The sequence below is a fragment of the Rhinolophus hipposideros genome (genome assembly GCF_964194185.1).
Source record: "Rhinolophus hipposideros genome assembly, chromosome: 11".
NCBI classification, from domain to species: Eukaryota; Metazoa; Chordata; class Mammalia; order Chiroptera; family Rhinolophidae; genus Rhinolophus; species Rhinolophus hipposideros.
The window spans coordinates 56,840,434-56,858,707 of NC_138057.1; the positions used below are offsets into that span (position 1 = coordinate 56,840,434).

The window sequence follows — 18,274 nt, forward strand, 5'->3', positions numbered from 1 at the left end:
CCACACAGAGCATTTGGTTGATATGTCTCTTAAGTCTCTTTTAATTCTGAATAACCCTCCAGCTCACTCCTATGGCGGGGGGAATCCACAAAGTAAAAAATTTCACATTTTTCATGCAACTAACTTACCAACAAGACCAGGTCAGTTGGTAATTAACTTGTGAAGAGAAGAGATCACATCATAGAATGCCTCACACTCAGGATTTATTTGACTGTCTCCTTGTAAGTGCCATTTAACCTGTTCTCTAGCCACTATATTAATAAGACATTTGATCTAAAGGCTTGATTAGGTTCAAGTTTAATTGTTATTAGAAGTAGTTCTAAGTAGTGCTGGGCATTTCACATTACATCTCGTCATGAAGCATATATTGTATCAAATTGACCATTTTTAGAGATCCTGAGTTTGATCAGTTGGGTTCAGATGGTGACAGTCTGGCCCCTCCATTGCAAAGTGACATCGTTCCTCCCCCCCCTTCCTTATAACCAGCAAGATACCTGTAGGATGATACACTGTGCATTGATAAAATTACTCTTGGGCTTAAGAGGGGAGAAGAAAGTAAATTAGAAACTATTTAGAAATTAACAAAATGAGAGTGCTGCATTTCACGAAGCCAGAAAAATAAACACAAAAAATGGCAGAAGGAATGAATTTATTTTAAAGAAACAGAAATTGATGAATCAGAAAAAAATAGATTTGACCGGTAAACAAACCAAAAGCTGTTCTTGGAAAAGATCAATAAAATAGGCGAATATTTGGCAAGTCAGACTGAGAGGAAAAAGAGAAACCATGCAAATAAACAAAATGGAATACATGAAATATTATAAGAGAAAAACTTTTTCCAGAAAATATGGGTGAAATTCTGAGAAAATATAAATGACCTGGTTGGCTCCACAATAAATTATAAAATCTGAATTAGTTGATGTGAGAAATTCATCTATTAAAATTAGATGAATAAGCAAAATTAGTTCATTAATGAATGTAAATCACCATATTAACAGATTGAAGGAGGAAAGCATTAGGAAAATCATAATAGCTAACACATAGATATACTGTTCTAAGAGCTTTAAATATATTAACTCATTTAATTTCAATAAATGCTACAAAGGCACTTGATTAAATTCAATCCCATTCCTGATTAAAACTGTAAAAAATATATATTTTAGGAATAAAAAGAAGCATCACTATTTAAAAATATTAAAGTACTGGCAATCCATAGCAAGCATTACACTTGATGGTGACATTAGAAATTTTCATATCAAGTGTCAGAAACTCAACTCAAAATAGTTTAAACAGAAAACGTATTTCCACAAGTAGCTTCGAAATTCCAGGGAATTTATTTAGATTGGCAATACCTGGCTCATTGGTATCCCTAACTGGGGTACAAAAGATTATTCAGTTTGCAAGGGTATCATAATTCTGAAATAGCAATGTATCCTGATGCATATAGACTAAGATTCAATTTACAAAAATCCAAAGTACGTACAAATTGGTCAGAAACAGTTGAAATGCAACTATGCCTTGATCCTTTGATTTGTCCAATTTCCTTCCAGTGCATTCAAGATGACTGAAAATAGAGAAATCAGAAGAGCCCCTGCTACATCCCTGCTTTATCCTCGTTTTTTTTCTCCCTACCTCATCATCACCCTTAGCCTTTGCTTAGAGTTTGCTGCTGGTCTGAATGAGATGTTGCCTGAAGAATTTCTGGATCTCTCCCCAGGCGTGCTCCTGGGCCGCGGCGTGCGCAACAGGGTCTCCTCCCCAGAGCAGGGGTACGGAAAAGTAGTGGGAGTTCCAGGAAGCATAGCACAGGGGTGTATAGGGGGGCTCTATGAGGTGGCCTGCCCCAGGGTAGACCAGCATCCTTCCATTGCTTCTCCCATGACTCTGCAGCTGGTCCAGTGACTGTTCAGCATATTCTTTGCTATTGATGGATTCGTCATTCTCTCCTACAATGAAGAGGATCTGAGCCTGGGCCTTTTCAATAGGATATACGCTCTGCTGATTCCGTTTATCCCGAGGGTCCCCCCTGAAGTGGCGGAGGCGCACAGCCCCTGAAACATCAATCTGAATGCGTTCCGGAAATGACTGGATGGGTGTCATAACCAGATCCCTGTACCTGAGCGGAAAATCACAGACAGCATTGGGTCCATTGATGCAGACAATGGCTATCACCTGCCTCAGGAAGCAGGCCATGGCCAGCGCGAACTCCGCACCTTTGCTCACAGAGAGCACGCCGATTCCCAGCCTTTGGATCTGAAGCACAAAACAAAGGGAACTGGTTACAGGACGTACTCTGAGAAGGAGCTGTCATACAGGCCATACGCTAGTATGATGGACAGTCACAAAACGGTAGGTGGGAGTCCTGGCACTCGAGTTGACCAGCTTCTGTGACTGAGAACACTACCTACTTACCCTCTCTGAGCCTTATTGTCTTATGGGGGTGATAATATTACCTACCTTGCAGGGTTGTTACGAGGATCAAGTGAAACAATAGAAATAAAAACTTCATCAAAGGCAGAATTCTATAAAAGAATCTAATGCACCAGCAACATTCGATTTTAAAAGAGCAGAGCCAGATAAGCTTTCTGAAATATCAAATTTTTCTCTCCAGCTAGCAAAAGGGTTTCCTGGGTTCTTTCAAATATAATGTTAGTGTTATTCATACTTAAATAGCATTTTACAAAGGATTTGTACATCCATCAATCCAAAGGCAAATCCTGAAAGCACTGGGGGCGTGTAACAAGGAAAGATTTGGGTTCTACCAACAGCTGAATTTTAGTATCCAGTCCAACAGGAAAAGTAGTAGGTCACAGAGAGGAAAGTCTGAGAGAGGAAAGGAAGAGCATTCTGGACAAACAACAGCAAAGACATAGCGACCTGGTGTGTTTATTTTGCTCACAATTGTATTCCCAGCACCTTTCTGTCATGAGAATCACCTGAAAAAAAACCTTTTTTAAATTAAAGTTTTCTGAGATCCAGTTCTTCAAGTTTCTACTACAATAGGGCTGAGTGGGCCCAAGAATCGGATATTATAAAATACTTCCTAGGAAATCCAATGTGCTTCCACATTTGGGAACCATCCACATGAGGAACAAATGAGGAAGTGAGAGAAGAGGGCTGTAACTGGAGGTAGGAAATTGGTTAATACACACCTGCAGTATCACAGGTGAGCAATGACAAGAGAACAAACTAAAACAGTGGCAGGGGGGATAAAGAGGGTGTGATGTATTGAGAAATATTTAAGAGTAGAACCTAAAATGCTTTGGGATTGGTTGAGGAGTGGGGAAAGGGAGAGGGAAGACACCAGATGGGCAAAGATGACATGTGGATTTATTGAGAGTTTACTATATGCTGGACCCTAGGCCACGTGCTTTACACATATTATCTCAGTTAGTTCTTCCAAGAAAACAGATTCAGGAAGTTTAAGTCTCGTTCAAGGTTATAACAGTATCAAGGGTCAGAGGGGGAATTGAACCTCTTCTGCTGAATCTAAATCCAAATTGAATTTTGGTAATTGCCCTTTCTCCTCAGAGAATGTCACAAATGGTTAAATTTGAAATGAAAATAAAATTAACTTGAAAACATTTAAATGGGATTTCATTCCTGTGGGGACAGAGTCAGGAGTGCAGTTTCCAGGCTCTCGGCCTCACGTGGAAAGGTTCTGGCTCAGGTAGTAAATGGCCATCAGCTGTGATTGGATGGCCATCAGCTGTGGCTAGTTGGCTGTCAACTGTAACCAGTGAGCCATTTGGCCACTAATATAACTGCCGTGGCTACCCTAGCAACAAATGGGGGCTAGCAACAAGATGGTGGCTGAGCTAACAAGTGCCGATTGCAGTTACCACAACAGATTGCAGTTAGCAAGTCGGGTGGTTGGCAGGCAGAGAAGCGGACAGCAGGTTGCAGGTCATGTGGATCCAGCCTCCAGTGAGATTATAGTGCCTCCAGTGAGACTATAATGGTATGACTCCCCTATCTATGTCTCCGTGGGTTTTCCTTTTTGGCCTAGCCACATACTGCGTTCTTATGTGGGGAGCGGGATCAGAGACCCCGCAGGCCGCCCCGCATGACAAATGGCACAGCAAGCAGGATCTCCTGCACAACAGATGGTGACACTGAAAATGCTCCGACAGGAAACATGTCTTCTCTCACCTTAAAAAGACTTAAGGCTCTCCTAGGAGAGAAGGATACAAGTCAGGGAGTCAGGATGACTCAAGATTTTGAGCAGACATTGCCAGAAAGGCTCTGTCACTTACTGGCGATGTAGTTTTGGCACATTACTTCATCTGAGTATGCTATCTCCTCTGAAAAATGAGGATGTCAGTAGTACTTACTTCTCAGGGTTATCGTGAGAATTAAATGAGATAGTGCATATGAAGTATTTAGCATAAAGTCTAACAAATAGTCATTTAATGTTAGCTGGTATGATTATGTTACCACTGTTAGGTTGAACCATAAGAAGTAATTTGAACATTTTTTAACTAGAATATTAAATTTATATGGTTCAACTTAATAGAATTTCAACCTTGACACCTGGCCATGTGATATTTATTCCTATGTTTCTTCTTTTAGTCATTACCACAAATATCAGTACTTTGGGAGCTCCTGAGGGGAACTAAATCATAAATCATCTGATATTTAATTCCTAGAAAAAAGTTGAGTTATGAGATATTCTATTCCAGTCCTTATCAGACTTGAATGTGCGTACAAATCACCTGGGGATCTTGTTAAAATGCAGATAGATGCTGATTCAGAGATGGGGCCTGAGAGTCTGCATTCAAACGCTCCCAGGTGATGCTGAAGCCATGGATCACACTTGGGATAGTACAACGATATTTGACAAAGAGTTCTAAAATGACCCTTCTTTTCCACATTCCTTTCCCTAGACTACCGCCTGACATTGAACCCTCACTTTAAAGCTTACTTCTGCTTCTAGATTTGCAAATAACTAAAGAGCTAATTCAGCTAATCAAATGGTACAGCCACGTCAGTTTTGCAGGTAATCCTGCTCTGATCTCATGGCCTAGTTCTAACATCGAACTTCTGCATTGTTCTTAGTCTCAGGGCTCTTTAGTGTGACTTACTCTAGCACTACCCATGCTGAGATCGTCACTGAAGTTTGAAAACATGTCAAGCCAGAAAATTCGTGATTTGAGATTAGTGGCTGATAAAACACTGAAGAGCCACTTGTGAATAAATGACAAGCACTTTAAATGTAAGAAGTCTTGGCTTTTTTCCCATTGAAAATAACCATACTACATCCACCTTTTTTATATAGTCTTCTTTGTGCCAGTAAGGACAAAGCTGATTTCTAATCAACCCCACAATCCTACAAGGCAAGTATTAACATTCTCATTTTAACTGTAAAATGTAAAAAATCTAAGCAGACTGGTAAAATAGGCAGAATAGATGTTTGTGATTCTTTTTGTCTTTTGCTGTAATGTTGCAAGGTAAAATTTTTTAATACCTTGGGATGAGCTAGTAGCAAGTTGGCAGCTTCTTCAAAATATTCCAGGTCCACATCCTCCAGATGTTTGGACAGGTCTTCATAGGCAAAATATGCTAATGCCAGCACTGCAAAGCCATGAGCAGCCAAAAGACTGGCTCGAAATTCAACTAGACCTCCGATGCCCCCAAACAAATCAATGATTCCTGGGAAAGGGCCTTCCCCTGACAACAACAAAGAGAGAAGAAAATGGGATCAGAAAGAGTGAAAAGAGGGTCAAATAGACAGCATGAAGGTAGAGGCCTAGCAAAATGAATTCCACCTTCACACACAAACACACAATGGCATGCTAGTTGTAATATATTGTGGGAAATACTAGTTCTCCAAAAATTTGATGCCATTTGTTTTAGTTTTTACTTCCATCAACAATGTTTTCTCTACCACCAAAGATTAGTCTCACCTGGAGGGAGAAAAAGGGCTCCTCGCACGCGGCCTTCTCGGATCTGTACCCGCTGTGTCCCAGGGAGGGAAAACCAGCGCTGCACCACCTGGCTGACCCTGGGCTCAACCGTGGCTAAATCTTGGAAGCCAACTGAGTCGTATAGGTCCAGAGTGACCAAAAAGGGGCTGTTCATCACATCTCTCTTAAGCAGCCTCCCAAAAGTCTTCTGAGGCTTCAGAGACCAAAAGAGGCCCATCGGATGGATCCCCACGTAGTCGCCTCCAAACGAAGGAGCCTGCTTCAGGTCCAACTCACCAGCTTCATTAGACCTATAGAAGGCTGTGGACCGAAACAGTTTTCCCTTCTCGTCCTTCAGAGATGCCGTAAGGGTCACCATCTGCAACGGGGGCAGGCCTGTCACTCGGATGTGCACTGGTTCATCTGCAAGGGCACTTGCAGGGGTAGCTGTCAGCTGCAACATTAGTAACTGGCAAAGAGAGCCAGTGGTATTTCCAGTCCTGCAGTGGATGAGGACATTTTGAGTTAGAGACTTAAATTCCAAGGAAAAGGTCTAAACAAGGCTTACATTAGATCTCGCCAAGTTGGACTTCTATGACAGTGCAAAGTATGCAGAACATTTGGAGGAGGGAGAAGACATGCAGATAGTACCCATTATTCTCAGTTTACCTAGGAGGAAACAGGTTAAGTGATACGATCAAAGTCTCATAAATAATTAATAGTAGAACGGGAAATTCAGGCTAGGTCTGACAAAGCCTCCTGTCTTATCCATTATAACAATGCAATAAATCTCAGTTTTGTGGTTTTTGAGTAAATTGAACTTTAATTCTTCAGTTGAGATAATACTCATGTGACCAATTTCACAGGGTATTTGTTAGGACTTAAAGGGGTAATGTATGATAAAGGGCTTATAGGAAGGATTAGTGCTGCTTTCAGCCCTCACACTTACCTGGGGTACAGTTACATAAACAAGAAATATATTGTGGTGGTGTTTATTTTTTTTAATCTCTAATCCCTCCCTGCCTTTGTAAGATTGACTTCCAACTCTTTTCACAGTTCCTTATTATTTGTTCTTTTCAAGGGAAAATAAAACTTGATGATCTTGTCTCTGCTTTTATGCCTTTCCAATAGAGTGATAAATGTCAAAGTGTTTGTAATAAAGAGACTGTAATATACATTTGATCAGCCATTTCTTACTCTGCTCAATTATGAGGAAAATTTGGGTGTTTTCTTTTTATCTTCTTTCCTTCCTCCCTCCCTTCTTTCTTTCTCTCCTTTCTTCCCTCCTTTCTTCTATACCTCATTCCACAGAAGATTTGAACCTATTTACAGAAAAGCAGATACAGAGTAAAATAAAGATAAAATAGGATCTAGGGAAATATGAGCTAGAATCAGAGGCATTAGTCAAAGAAAACCTGGAGCATAAAAAGTAGAGCATTTTGTGGCCTGTAAGTTTGGTACTGAATTAGTGATAGCCAAAGGAAAAAAGGCAACCTGGTCAGTTCCCTTGTTCTAACTATTCTCACAGAAAAAGTTACCAGTTCCTCAGGGGAAAGGAAAAAGTGAAGCCTTTCCAAAATTTAGCTCTAAAAAAAATTTCTCATATGAGACTTTGACATAGGTATGTACCACCTTTTTCAACAAATCTTCACACAAATTGTAGTTATAGATGTCCCCTCAAAAAGCTTGATCCTTCAAGGGATCCTTAATTTTTGTATGGAGGAATACAAAATAAAGGCTTTGGGGTTTAGATCTGTGAGTAGAAAAGCTTTCAAGAAAATAAACTGGCTCTAGCAGTGCAGGGACAGAAAGGAAGTTCTTAGTGTCTAATTCTTCACTGTAGAAAGAATCTTTGGAGGTGACCAAGGGGAAAATGCCTTTTTTGCACTTTAAACTGATTTTCTGCAAAGGCCACACTTCCTCCCAACCTGATCCCCCATCAAAAGCCAGCATCAATGACCATTTTTATGTAAACTTAAATTCATGGTCAATGGAATAATTTAGAATTAATTGAATGATTGTGAATGTTTTTCCTTAATACTGGGAAAGTTCTTGACAAAAGAAAGTGGCATCAATTGAAACTTCATGAGTCTTTCACTCATGTTAGGGAAATAAAACACATAATATATATTTTTTAAAATGCCATGTCCCATGCGACATGTTGGTGCTTTGTAGGTAATTTTGGGTCTGATCCTTCCTGTAAGCGTCTGTATCTGCTGTTTCCTTTGTCCCCCTAGAAGAGATAATTAAGAAGGGATCATGGATTTCCCCGGTTTTACAAATCCTTTCCCAACTCTTCTTGTTATCATTCTCCTTAAAACTTCCATAGAATGTATTGACTCAATACCTATTTTACTTAGGTATTAGGTATTTTATTTAGGTATTATTTAGTGAGCTTGCCATACCCACTCTCCAGCATGAATCCTGCATCTGGTCTCCTCCCAAGTGGACAGCAGGCTTTTCAAGGGCAGCAACTATGTGCTAAAACTTTAGGGATCCTATTGATACTCATGTAGTAAATCATACAAGGTACATGCTTAGGTATTACGAGATTTATAACTGGCAGGGAAAAAAATAGCACAAAAAGTATAATAAAAATACTCTACTTATCTAAAGCTTTTGTAATATAAAATACTAGGGGTTTCTTCCCAAATCTTTGCTCCTCTTTATCTGGAAATTACCCACAGAAGCACAGAGGTATACACTCTGCAGCTGTTTATACCATGTGACCTCCACCCTGGGGCCATCACTGATTGGATCATAGCTGGATATGTGATTCAAGATGTGCCAAGGATGTTCTCCACTTGCCAATTGAGAATTGGATCTCAGAAATCACTAGTCACTCTATCAGGGTCAGGATTAAAGGTGAGGCCAAAACATACCTAGGTAGCAAAATTTTCTGGCATGCCAAACCCCTGAAGTCCTGAAAGTTTGGACCCTGAGAGCCTCTCTTGCTTCACCCTGTTCCTGGTTCTGGACTCTTTGTATGTGGCTGAATCCACAAGATTCAGAAGCTATGTCCAGATCATCACAGAAAGCCAGACTTGGGGGGGAGTGTGGGAGTGTGAGGAGAGACAGACAGAGACAGAGAGAAATGTGGTTGTTCTTATCCTAAGAAACCCCTGAAGAAAGGGTAGCTCATTTAGAAGGTCAGGGGTTATGTAGACACGTATAACAGGAAAGAAGATAGGTTTCAGAAGACTTCAGTCTGTGAGAGAATCTATCTTAGAGCTAGAATTTGGTTTTGGCAATCAGCTTACTATTGAATGCTTGATGTTTTGTCTCCAATTTTTCTGGAGTTCCTATTAAATGTGTCCATTTATTGATTCTGACTTGTTATAAATTCCCCATAATAGACATTATTATCCTATGTCTATTTTTTTTTGCCATTTACACCAAGTTATTTGCAAGAGATTATAGTGAAGTTTCCTATAAGAAGCAGTTCTTCCAAGTGGATGTGGTTTTGACATAAACAAAACCATGCAACAAACAAAAAGAGAGACACACACAGACACAGAGACATAGAGAGAGAGAGACCACTTGATCAGTCAGTAGTGTGGGCTTGTGAATGGTATCTTTGGTTTCCTGACCAAAGACTAGGAAGGGGTGATAAGATGATAAGTAAATCTATCATCACTGCCCTTGGGCGAAATGAAGTCATCTTCTGTCACAAGTTGACAAGGCAAAGTGTAACCTCATGATGATTTGGTAGGGATCCAAAGCAGTTTGACAAATTGCCTTTTCAAAAACTGATTGTAAGCCTAACAGACCTCAGACTTATCAGGCCTATGTGTCATCTGTCCCTTATATAACACTCCGTTACCAATTCAGTGGAAACAAGAAAAGTCTAGGATTAAAATGGCTACAGCATACGTGTGGCTGTGTGCACATACACACAAACAGACACACACACACACACACACACAAAGACTTTGTACCAATATATTAGGGATCCTCAACTGGGGTTCTGTGGAGCCCTGCAGCTCTGCAGTATGTCACTAGGGTTTCCACAAGAGCTCTTAATTGGGAAAAAAGAAACAATTTTTGAACTTCAAGTATCATGTGATGCTAGTGCATGCAGTGATAGGTAATGCTGAGCAGCCCTATTAGTGATTTTTTTACTGGTTTTTCATCCTCATAAGGCAGTTTGCAAAAGGACCATGTTCAATTGGTTGAGTCTATTCGCAGTTTTAGATGCACGATAAAAGAGGCTGTTGGTTAGGGAGCACTATATTGCATGGAGAGGAAGATGGTAGACTCATAATGTTTGCCTCTCCTTCCTGAATTACTTATTCCAAGCTTCCCTTATGTTTGGTGGAATGATCTAAGGGAGCAAACAAACTCTATTGGTATAATAAAAAATCAGAGGAAACTTCGCATTCTAAAAAATGAATTTTTACACACTACAACTCAGCTGTACCCCGATACTTTGCCATTGCTGTAAACATTGCAAAGTATGGACAGTGTAAGAAGAGCATTGTAATAAAAATTACTGTTTTTTAGGTTTCTTTTCTCATTTTGTTACTGATTATGCCACTCTTTTATATTTTAGTAAGCATTTTCATTTTATAAATATGACTATGGTCCAATAAGGTGATTTTTTTTTTTTAGAATAAATGTAATAGGAGAATAGGATTGAAGAACTAGGGACAAATCTCGTAAGATGAGTGATGAGGAATTGCCATCTTCTGAATCATTTCACAAAGGACGACGGTCTTTACAATGAAGCTTCTGAGCAGTGGAATTTCTATTACTTGGTAATACAACATGTCCTGTTACACTGTGCATAATCTTTAGCACCCAGTTTAAAAAGGGAGCAATAGCTCCAGCAAAGTTGAAAAGAAAATCACATACCACAATCACTTGACAACTAAGGGACCTGATTATTGAAATGGCTATTAAAATTATATCCTCCCCTCAAGTCCCTGTTTTCCTCTTATAGCAAGCAATTATTGAATCATGGCTGCCAGCTTCATTTGATGGCAAAGTTTATATATATCCTTTAGCCTAGCACTGAAGACCCTTTGCAGGGGACTGGCTCTGCCATGTGTCCATAGGCAAAGCTTGAACCACCGTATGACCTAAAATCTGGGTGGAATGCCCAGGAACATTCCAAGATATGCAATCTTCAGAGGAGACTGTTTTCTTATGTCTCTCCCTATCTGGAGGAGGGGGAGGCAAGGGGAAGGAGAGGTTGCCACAAGGTAATTTTCCCATCCACCTCCCTGGTTCCAAAGAGGCATAGACCTTCTAGCTCACTCCCACACCCCTTTAGGGCAGAGCTGTAGAATCGATGGCTATTTTGCTGCAGTCTAGAGTTGGCTTCTCAGCACGACAGTATATCACAACTGTGGTAAAGTCATCAGATCCATTTTGTTTCAGTGTCATCCTTTTGGTGTGTGAGACAAAGACCCAGAGAGCTGGCACCTTTAGCTTCTTTTGCCTTTACTATCGACATAAGTAATAAACTGTCTGAATTTAAAAGAAGCTCATTATTTCTTTACCCACTGAATCTGTGTCTTAGCCACATGTAGCTAAATAAATTTCAATTCATTAAAAATAAATAAAATTAAAAATTTAGTTTTTCAGTCAGACTAACCACATTTTAATTGCAGTAAACACATGTAACTAGTGGCTACTGCCTTGGACAACGTAAATATAGAACATTTCCATCATCGTAGAATATTCTATTGGACAGCACTACTCTAGATTATAAATCATTCCTCAAGGGCAGGAATTCTACCTTGTTCAACAGTCTATTCCTCAATTCCTAGAATAGTGCCTGGCACTTAATTACTCTGTGTTTGAGAAATAAATGATAAATGATAAAAAAAAATTAGTCAAATTTCTGAGAGAGTATGAAGAAGAATGGAAGCCCAAATAAATTTTATAGGCTACTTCTGAAGATGGGAGACTCCTCAAAATCCAATGGAATAAAATGTCCAGGCTTCCTCATGTCTTTGCAACAGAAGGAAGACTCTGCACACCACACTTTGTCAATGAAACCAAGGAAATGAAGCCATTGGAGGGCAAGAAACCAGAACTCAGCTGCCTCACACAAGCTTGGCCTTGTTGTGGTTGGACATGGAGCCCTCAGCAATATGTTCCAACCTGATAGGGGCTGAAAGCCGAAAGCCGAAAGCTACTTTGTTGAGCAGGTTCCAGCCCTCTGGACTGCCAGGGTGAAGGGGATCAAACCAATGCCCCTGGGAGAATTTAACCTCTTAGGAGGAAGGGCAGTTAAGAACTGTCAACACACCAACATATCAGCAGCCAGGAAACAAAGAATAATCGAGAGCGAAGGTCACCCATAGAAATTAAAATTTACTAAATCAACACACGAAAATTCCATTCCCTTTTGGAGCCTGTTGCTTTTCTTTCTTCAAAACATCACAAGCCCTTCCTCCCCCTCCTTCCAAGCAATAAATCCTAGAAAAAATTCTTGAGTCAAGAAACAATCTCTCCATAAATTTGCTAGCTGGACTCTGACTTTTATAGCCAAGAGTTTCTGAGCAATAAACCACCAGAGATGGTAATTGCTCATCTCTCAGAGAACTGTGCTACCTGCCGAGATGAAACACACACAGCAAAATGAAAGCAGCCTTTCCAGCTACTCTGCCACTGAAATCAGGAAGCAGCCTTTCTCTGCGAGGCCATGACAGTCCCGATTGCCCAAACACTTACGCTGAATTCCTCTGCAGGAAGCAGTCTGGAGCAGGATGGCTTGTTGAGGCAACTAGCAGCACCCGGACACTTGCCTGTTGCTCACTAATTTGTATCCCTCAAAACAATCCAGTTTTCTGTGCAAAGTTCAAAGTGTTTCCATAGAAACTGTTAGCAGCTCCTTTTGAAGCCCCAAGTGACAGCGCTACCAGCATTTGCTGTCACGGCGCCTGGGCAGAGGCTCAGTCCAGCTGGTGCACGTATCAGTGCAAGTGTTTCATAATGGAGTCTCATATTTCATCACATGGCTCTGGTTTTAAAGACTTTTCCCTTGACTCTCGTCTCCTTTGCTTCAGTTCCTTCTGAATCTCCTCCTCTAAGTCAGTGGTCTTGTAACCGGAGGCCAAATGAATCCGGGGCTCGTGCTGCCTGTGCTGCTCAGCCAATAGATCAACACAGGAGTCGGGCCATAGAATAAGCGTTTACTATCAGGGCATGGGTGGTCTGAGAAGGCAGCAGGTTGACACCTCCAAAAAATGGCCTTACCATTTTCAGACCGGTTGGGGGTATTTCAGGGAAAATCAGGGCATTCTCCCAGAGGCTGCATGACATCCCAGAGGTCTGTTTTCCTTTCATGATGCCCACCTCTGTCATTGTATCTCTTGTGGCACCAGCAGTCCATCCAGAACGGTGGGGTAGGAACCTGGGAAAATGCTAAGCAATAGAGTTTGTAATTAACTAGCGTCTGCCAGCTGATCTTCTAAGATAAGGAGTCGGAACTGGGACCAGGCATCCCAGAGGCATTCTGAGTACAGGGGCCCAGCTGGACCTTGCTTTAGTCTCTTAGACAGCTGCCTTTTGGGTGGCTTCTAAGAAGTTGAGTTCCAAATACCCATCTTCAGAGCAGTGTGGGTTTAAGATTTGCCTGAAGAGTCTCTTGAAGACTCCTGGGCCTTGTACCCAGAGATTCTGACTTGCTAGGTCTGGGTAAGGTTCTAGGATCTGTATTTTTAACAGATGTAATCCATAGCCCAGTTAGCAAACCACTCTTCCAAAAGACAGAAGAAGCCCTCCCATGCAAAAATGCCTCCTAAGGACCAGAACCTCTGAAATCTACCCCATTGTTCATTCCATCAGTGTCCATTGTCAAAATGTACAAATGATCCAACCTACAGATTGCAGACTGTGATTACAGGCTGTGAATTCTTTGAAGGAGGAGACCATGTCTTTTAATTTTTGCATATTTTGCAGCCAGTGAGGTACAGTTCAGAGACCACTGGTCTCTGAAATCAGAGACCCTCATTCCTTTATTTATCCATGTGACTAACTTCAGGCAAATCCCTTAGCTTTCCTTGTGTTTCAGATTTCTAACTTGTGGAACCGAGTGATATGATAAAATGTATTAAAAGTGAAAACAGCTTTGAGGATAAGGGGCTGATCTTGGAAGTCATGGGCAGATTGGAACGTCTGAGAGAAAAGAAGGTGTTTGGCACCACAGCTCTTCCACTGGCTGATAGGAACCTTGGTAGGATAACAAGGATCCCAGCTTAGTGACTAATTCCTAGGACCATATCGAAGGATGGGAGGTGGGGTGGTGGAGGAGTACAGTACAAATAGACTGCCGTGTTTACTAAGACTCCAGAGAAGCCCAGGAAAGGGTGGGCAAGTCATAATGCTTCAGTGCCCAGGTGACAAAGTGTGGTGCAGGTTAAATTGGCACAGAACCAGGCCTCCACTCTGCCGCCCAGAACAAAAGACATCAGGGAACTTGGCACTCCATGGACCCTTAAGGGATGTAGCAAATGAGGAGTGGGGACATTGGCAGAAACACAGGGCAGTAAAGTGCTGACTGTACAAAGGAGGCATTAGGGATCATTAATATCGAGTGTGAACCGTGTAGAAAAGACTGCGGTCCTCTAAGGAAGTAGGAATTCTATCTCCAGCCTGCCTTCAAGCCCAAGACTGCAACACCAACACGTCTGGAGATCTCTAGCCTTCTGGCCTGCCCTGCAGATTTCCCGCCCCACAATCCTGTGAGCCAATTTTTTAAATCTGTCTCTCTCTCTGTCTTTGTCTTTGTCTCTGTCTCTCTCTGTCTCTGTCTCTGTCTCTCTCTCGGTATATTGACTGGTCCTGAGAATTTACTCACATAAGACAGATCAGGAGGAGAGAAGCATACAAATTTATATAAGTTTTATGTGACACAGAAGCCCTCATAGGCAATGAAGACCCAAAGAAATGGCAAATCCTACTTGCTTTTACATTAGTTTAAACAAGGAAAGGCAATTGTGGAAAAGTAAGCTGTGTAGGGAGGCTAAAGGAAGATAAGAATTATTTTAACAAGGTCTGTTTATATAGAATTCTCTCGATCTCAACTGCTTGTCCTTGATAATAAGACTATTACTTTCCTTCTGGTACCAGGAAGACATCTTCCATCTGGGAGTTTCAGGAAGAAAAAGGGAAGGGTCAGAGGGCCTTCTTGCATCTGCTGTTCTTTTAAAAGCAAATACATTTTATGTCAAAGAGGCATGTTTGGGGGTGACATATTCTGGTTTCCTTCAAAGGAGAGGGAAGAAAAGCAGCAAAAATAAGTGAATTCTGGAATGAAGACTATTCTAATGGATCAGAGTCACCAGGTGTACTTAAGGGATTTCATGGAGCCTCCACCCACCTGCAGCACAATCAGTGGGAAACGGTGACTCCCTTTCAATGCTGATACAAAAAAAAGGGTTAGTGTACAGACCAAAATTTATTTCAAATTTCTAGAGAATAGAGTTTAACAGCCTATGGGGAAAAAAAATCTCAACATAGTATAACATCGGATTTAGGACTGTCCCTGGGTTCTGATCCTAGCCCTGCCACTAATTCATTGTGTAAAGTTTTCCGTTCCCTCCTCCCCCAACACACACACACACATAGGCCACCCCTGAGCTTGTCAGGTTTAGCATGTGGCCCTTTTTTTTGTCCACAGAAACCAGGAGTGCACTGAGTCAGATAAAGCCCAGACTGAGCACAACCACAGATCAAATTGGTTCAGTTTAGGGGAGCAAAATTTGCCACCCCAAAATGTGTCTCTTTAGCATGAAGATTATTTTAGGCTGATTATTTTTAAGAAATAAAAGACTCAGGAAGGTTTTCTTTTTACTTCCCCTTAACTGCCTAAAAAAATTGTGACGGGGGTGAGATATTGTGATTTATATATGTAAATATATATATTTGTTCTTTGTCCACAATTCCTGGCATACAACTCCTAAACCCTTGGAATTCCCTAAATGTTGAGAAGGATAAAGATAGCTTTTGTTAAGTGATGAGATGACTTTTAGAAGCACCTAAGGATGGGGGCTGGTTGCCAGGGGACCAACCCAAGCAAGAGATTAGTGTTAGAAGTTTCAGTCCCACCCCCAGGGAGGAGAGAGGGGCTGGAGGTTGAATCAATTGCCAATGGACAATGATCTCAACTTATTGTGGCAATCATGCAATGACCTATGCCTAAATTGAAACTCAGACTTGACAGAACCCCCAAAAGAAGTTTAAGAGATGATTTTGAACAGCATGGGAAAATTGAAGTGATTGAAATCACGACTGACTGAGGCCGTGGCAAGAGGAGAGGCTTTGCTTTTTTAACCTTCGATGACCATGACTGTAGACAAAATTGTCATTCAGAAATACCATACTGTGAATAGCCACAACTGTGAAGTAAGGAAAGCCCTATCTAAGCAAATGTTTCATCCAGCCAAAGAGTTGAAGTAGTTCCGGAAATTTCGGTATTGGCCGTGGAGGTGGTTTTGCTGGGAATGACAATTTTGGTCAGGGAGGAAACTTAAGTGGCCGAGGTGGCTTGGTGGCCGTCGTGGTGGTGGATATGATGGCAGTGGGGATGGCTATACTGGATTTGGTAATGATGGAAGCAATTTTGGATGTGGCGGAAGCTATGATTTTGACAATTAAAAAATCAACCTTCAAATTTGGACCCATGAAAGGAAGAAACTTTGGAGCCACTATGGTGGTGGAGGTCAATCCTTGGCCAAACAAAACCAAGGTGGCTATGGAGATTCCAGCAGCAGCAGTAATTATAGCAGTGGCAGGTTTTAATTACTGCCAGGAAACAAAGCTTAGCAGGAGAGGAGAGCCAGAGAAGTGACAGGGAAACTACAGGTTACAACACAGGTTAACCTAGCACAGTGAAGGCAGGGCCTAGCCACTACAAAGAAGACGTGTTTTAGACAATACTCCTGTGTATGGGCAAAAAACTCAAGGACTGTATTTGTGATTAATTGTAAAACAGGTTATTTTAGTTTCTGTTCTGTAGAAAGTGTAAAGCATTCCAAAGGGTTTTAATGTAATTTTTTTTTTGCAATAGATGCTGTTGATTGCTAAATGGAATAGTCTGATCATGATTTTAAGTAAATGTGTCTTTTTAAAAATGTGCTGTGTAAAGTTAGTCTACTCTGAAGACATCTGGGTAAATTACCCCAAAGTATGAAGTTATAATTTCTTCAGCGTAATGCCAAGTTCCATTTGAAATTTATTTACAAGCTGCTTGGGCTCAGAAGCCAGTGTCTTCATAAACCTTGGTGTAATTGAATTGACAGTTACTGTGTTGTGACCTCAAGTTTATCATTAAAAGGACAGTCATGGTGTTTATTTGGTTGCTAATGATTCTTGGCACATTCTATGCAATATATCTAAATTAAATTATGGTACCAGATAAAATTATAGATGGAAATGAAGCTTGTGTATCATGCATTGTCATGAGTAATCAATAAATGATTTAATATAAAAAAAATACACTCTTGAGCAATGACAGCAAATATGAGAGGAACATGATAATCCAGAGTAACCTGAGACCTTGACTGCAAGTTCCTTCCCCTTGAGTGTGGCCAAAGTTTGGTGTGGGGAGGGCAGCCTTCCCCCAGAAGCCTGCCAAAGAAAGACTGTGTAATTGCCTATGGTCAGGTCTGAAAAATCATGGATTCCTGATTCATACTCTCCAAAGTAAACACACACACACACACACACACACACACACACACACACACACAATTTAATTCACCCAAAAGGAGGCTGGTGTTCCAATTACTGTGGCTGTGTAACAACTCCGAAATTTAGAGGTGTGTAACATTTATTATGGTCATATAGTCTGGGGTTGGGGATTAGAACAGGGCTCAGTGGGATCAGTTTGCCTCTGTGCCATGATGTCTGGTATTTCAACTGGAAGATCAAAAGTCAGGGTAATAAAATTGTCAGGACAGATGGATTGTAATGGTGGCACCAAATCTTCTATTTTGAGGTTTGAATCTCTGGTATAATTTAACAAGTTTAATTTAGCTTGGGACTTTTTGAAAGCTTTTTTTCTTCCTTTCCTTTGCTTCCTTTCGTTGGCTTCCTTTCCACCAACTGTTACTGGTTTTGCTTCCTATACATTTAGCATGCGATCAGTTTTCATGTTTCTATTTACTTCAGCCTGGTGCTGGCTCTGTGACTTGCAAAAGACTGTTTTCATCTGTATGGGATCCACACCTGACTCCAACTGAAATCTACACAAGATATACAAAGGTGGCCATAACAGGCTTAACTGCACCTTCTCCCGCCCCAACTGTCAAAGCTGAATTCTCTAGAAAATTCCACTACAAAAATCACCGGAAGTCTCATTTTTTCACGTCTGGGAGTTGATGCTGGCTCACAACTGGGAGCATCATTTCTCT

General features: G+C 41.0%; 1 protein-coding gene across 1 annotated transcript; it reads right to left on the reverse strand.

The window, feature by feature from the left end:
• Positions 1-1,526: 1,526 nt before the first annotated feature.
• On the reverse strand, positions 1,527-12,801 carry BAAT (bile acid-CoA:amino acid N-acyltransferase). The gene is made up of 4 exons (XM_081067822.1): positions 12,591-12,801; positions 5,907-6,406; positions 5,468-5,670; positions 1,527-2,253 (listed from the first exon to the last, which is right to left on the reverse strand). The coding sequence occupies exons 2-4, from the start codon at positions 6,367-6,369 to the stop codon at positions 1,657-1,659; spliced, it is 1,263 nt and encodes a 420-aa protein (XP_080923948.1). The 5' UTR covers positions 6,370-6,406; positions 12,591-12,801; the 3' UTR covers positions 1,527-1,656.
• Positions 12,802-18,274: the final 5,473 nt, after the last annotated feature.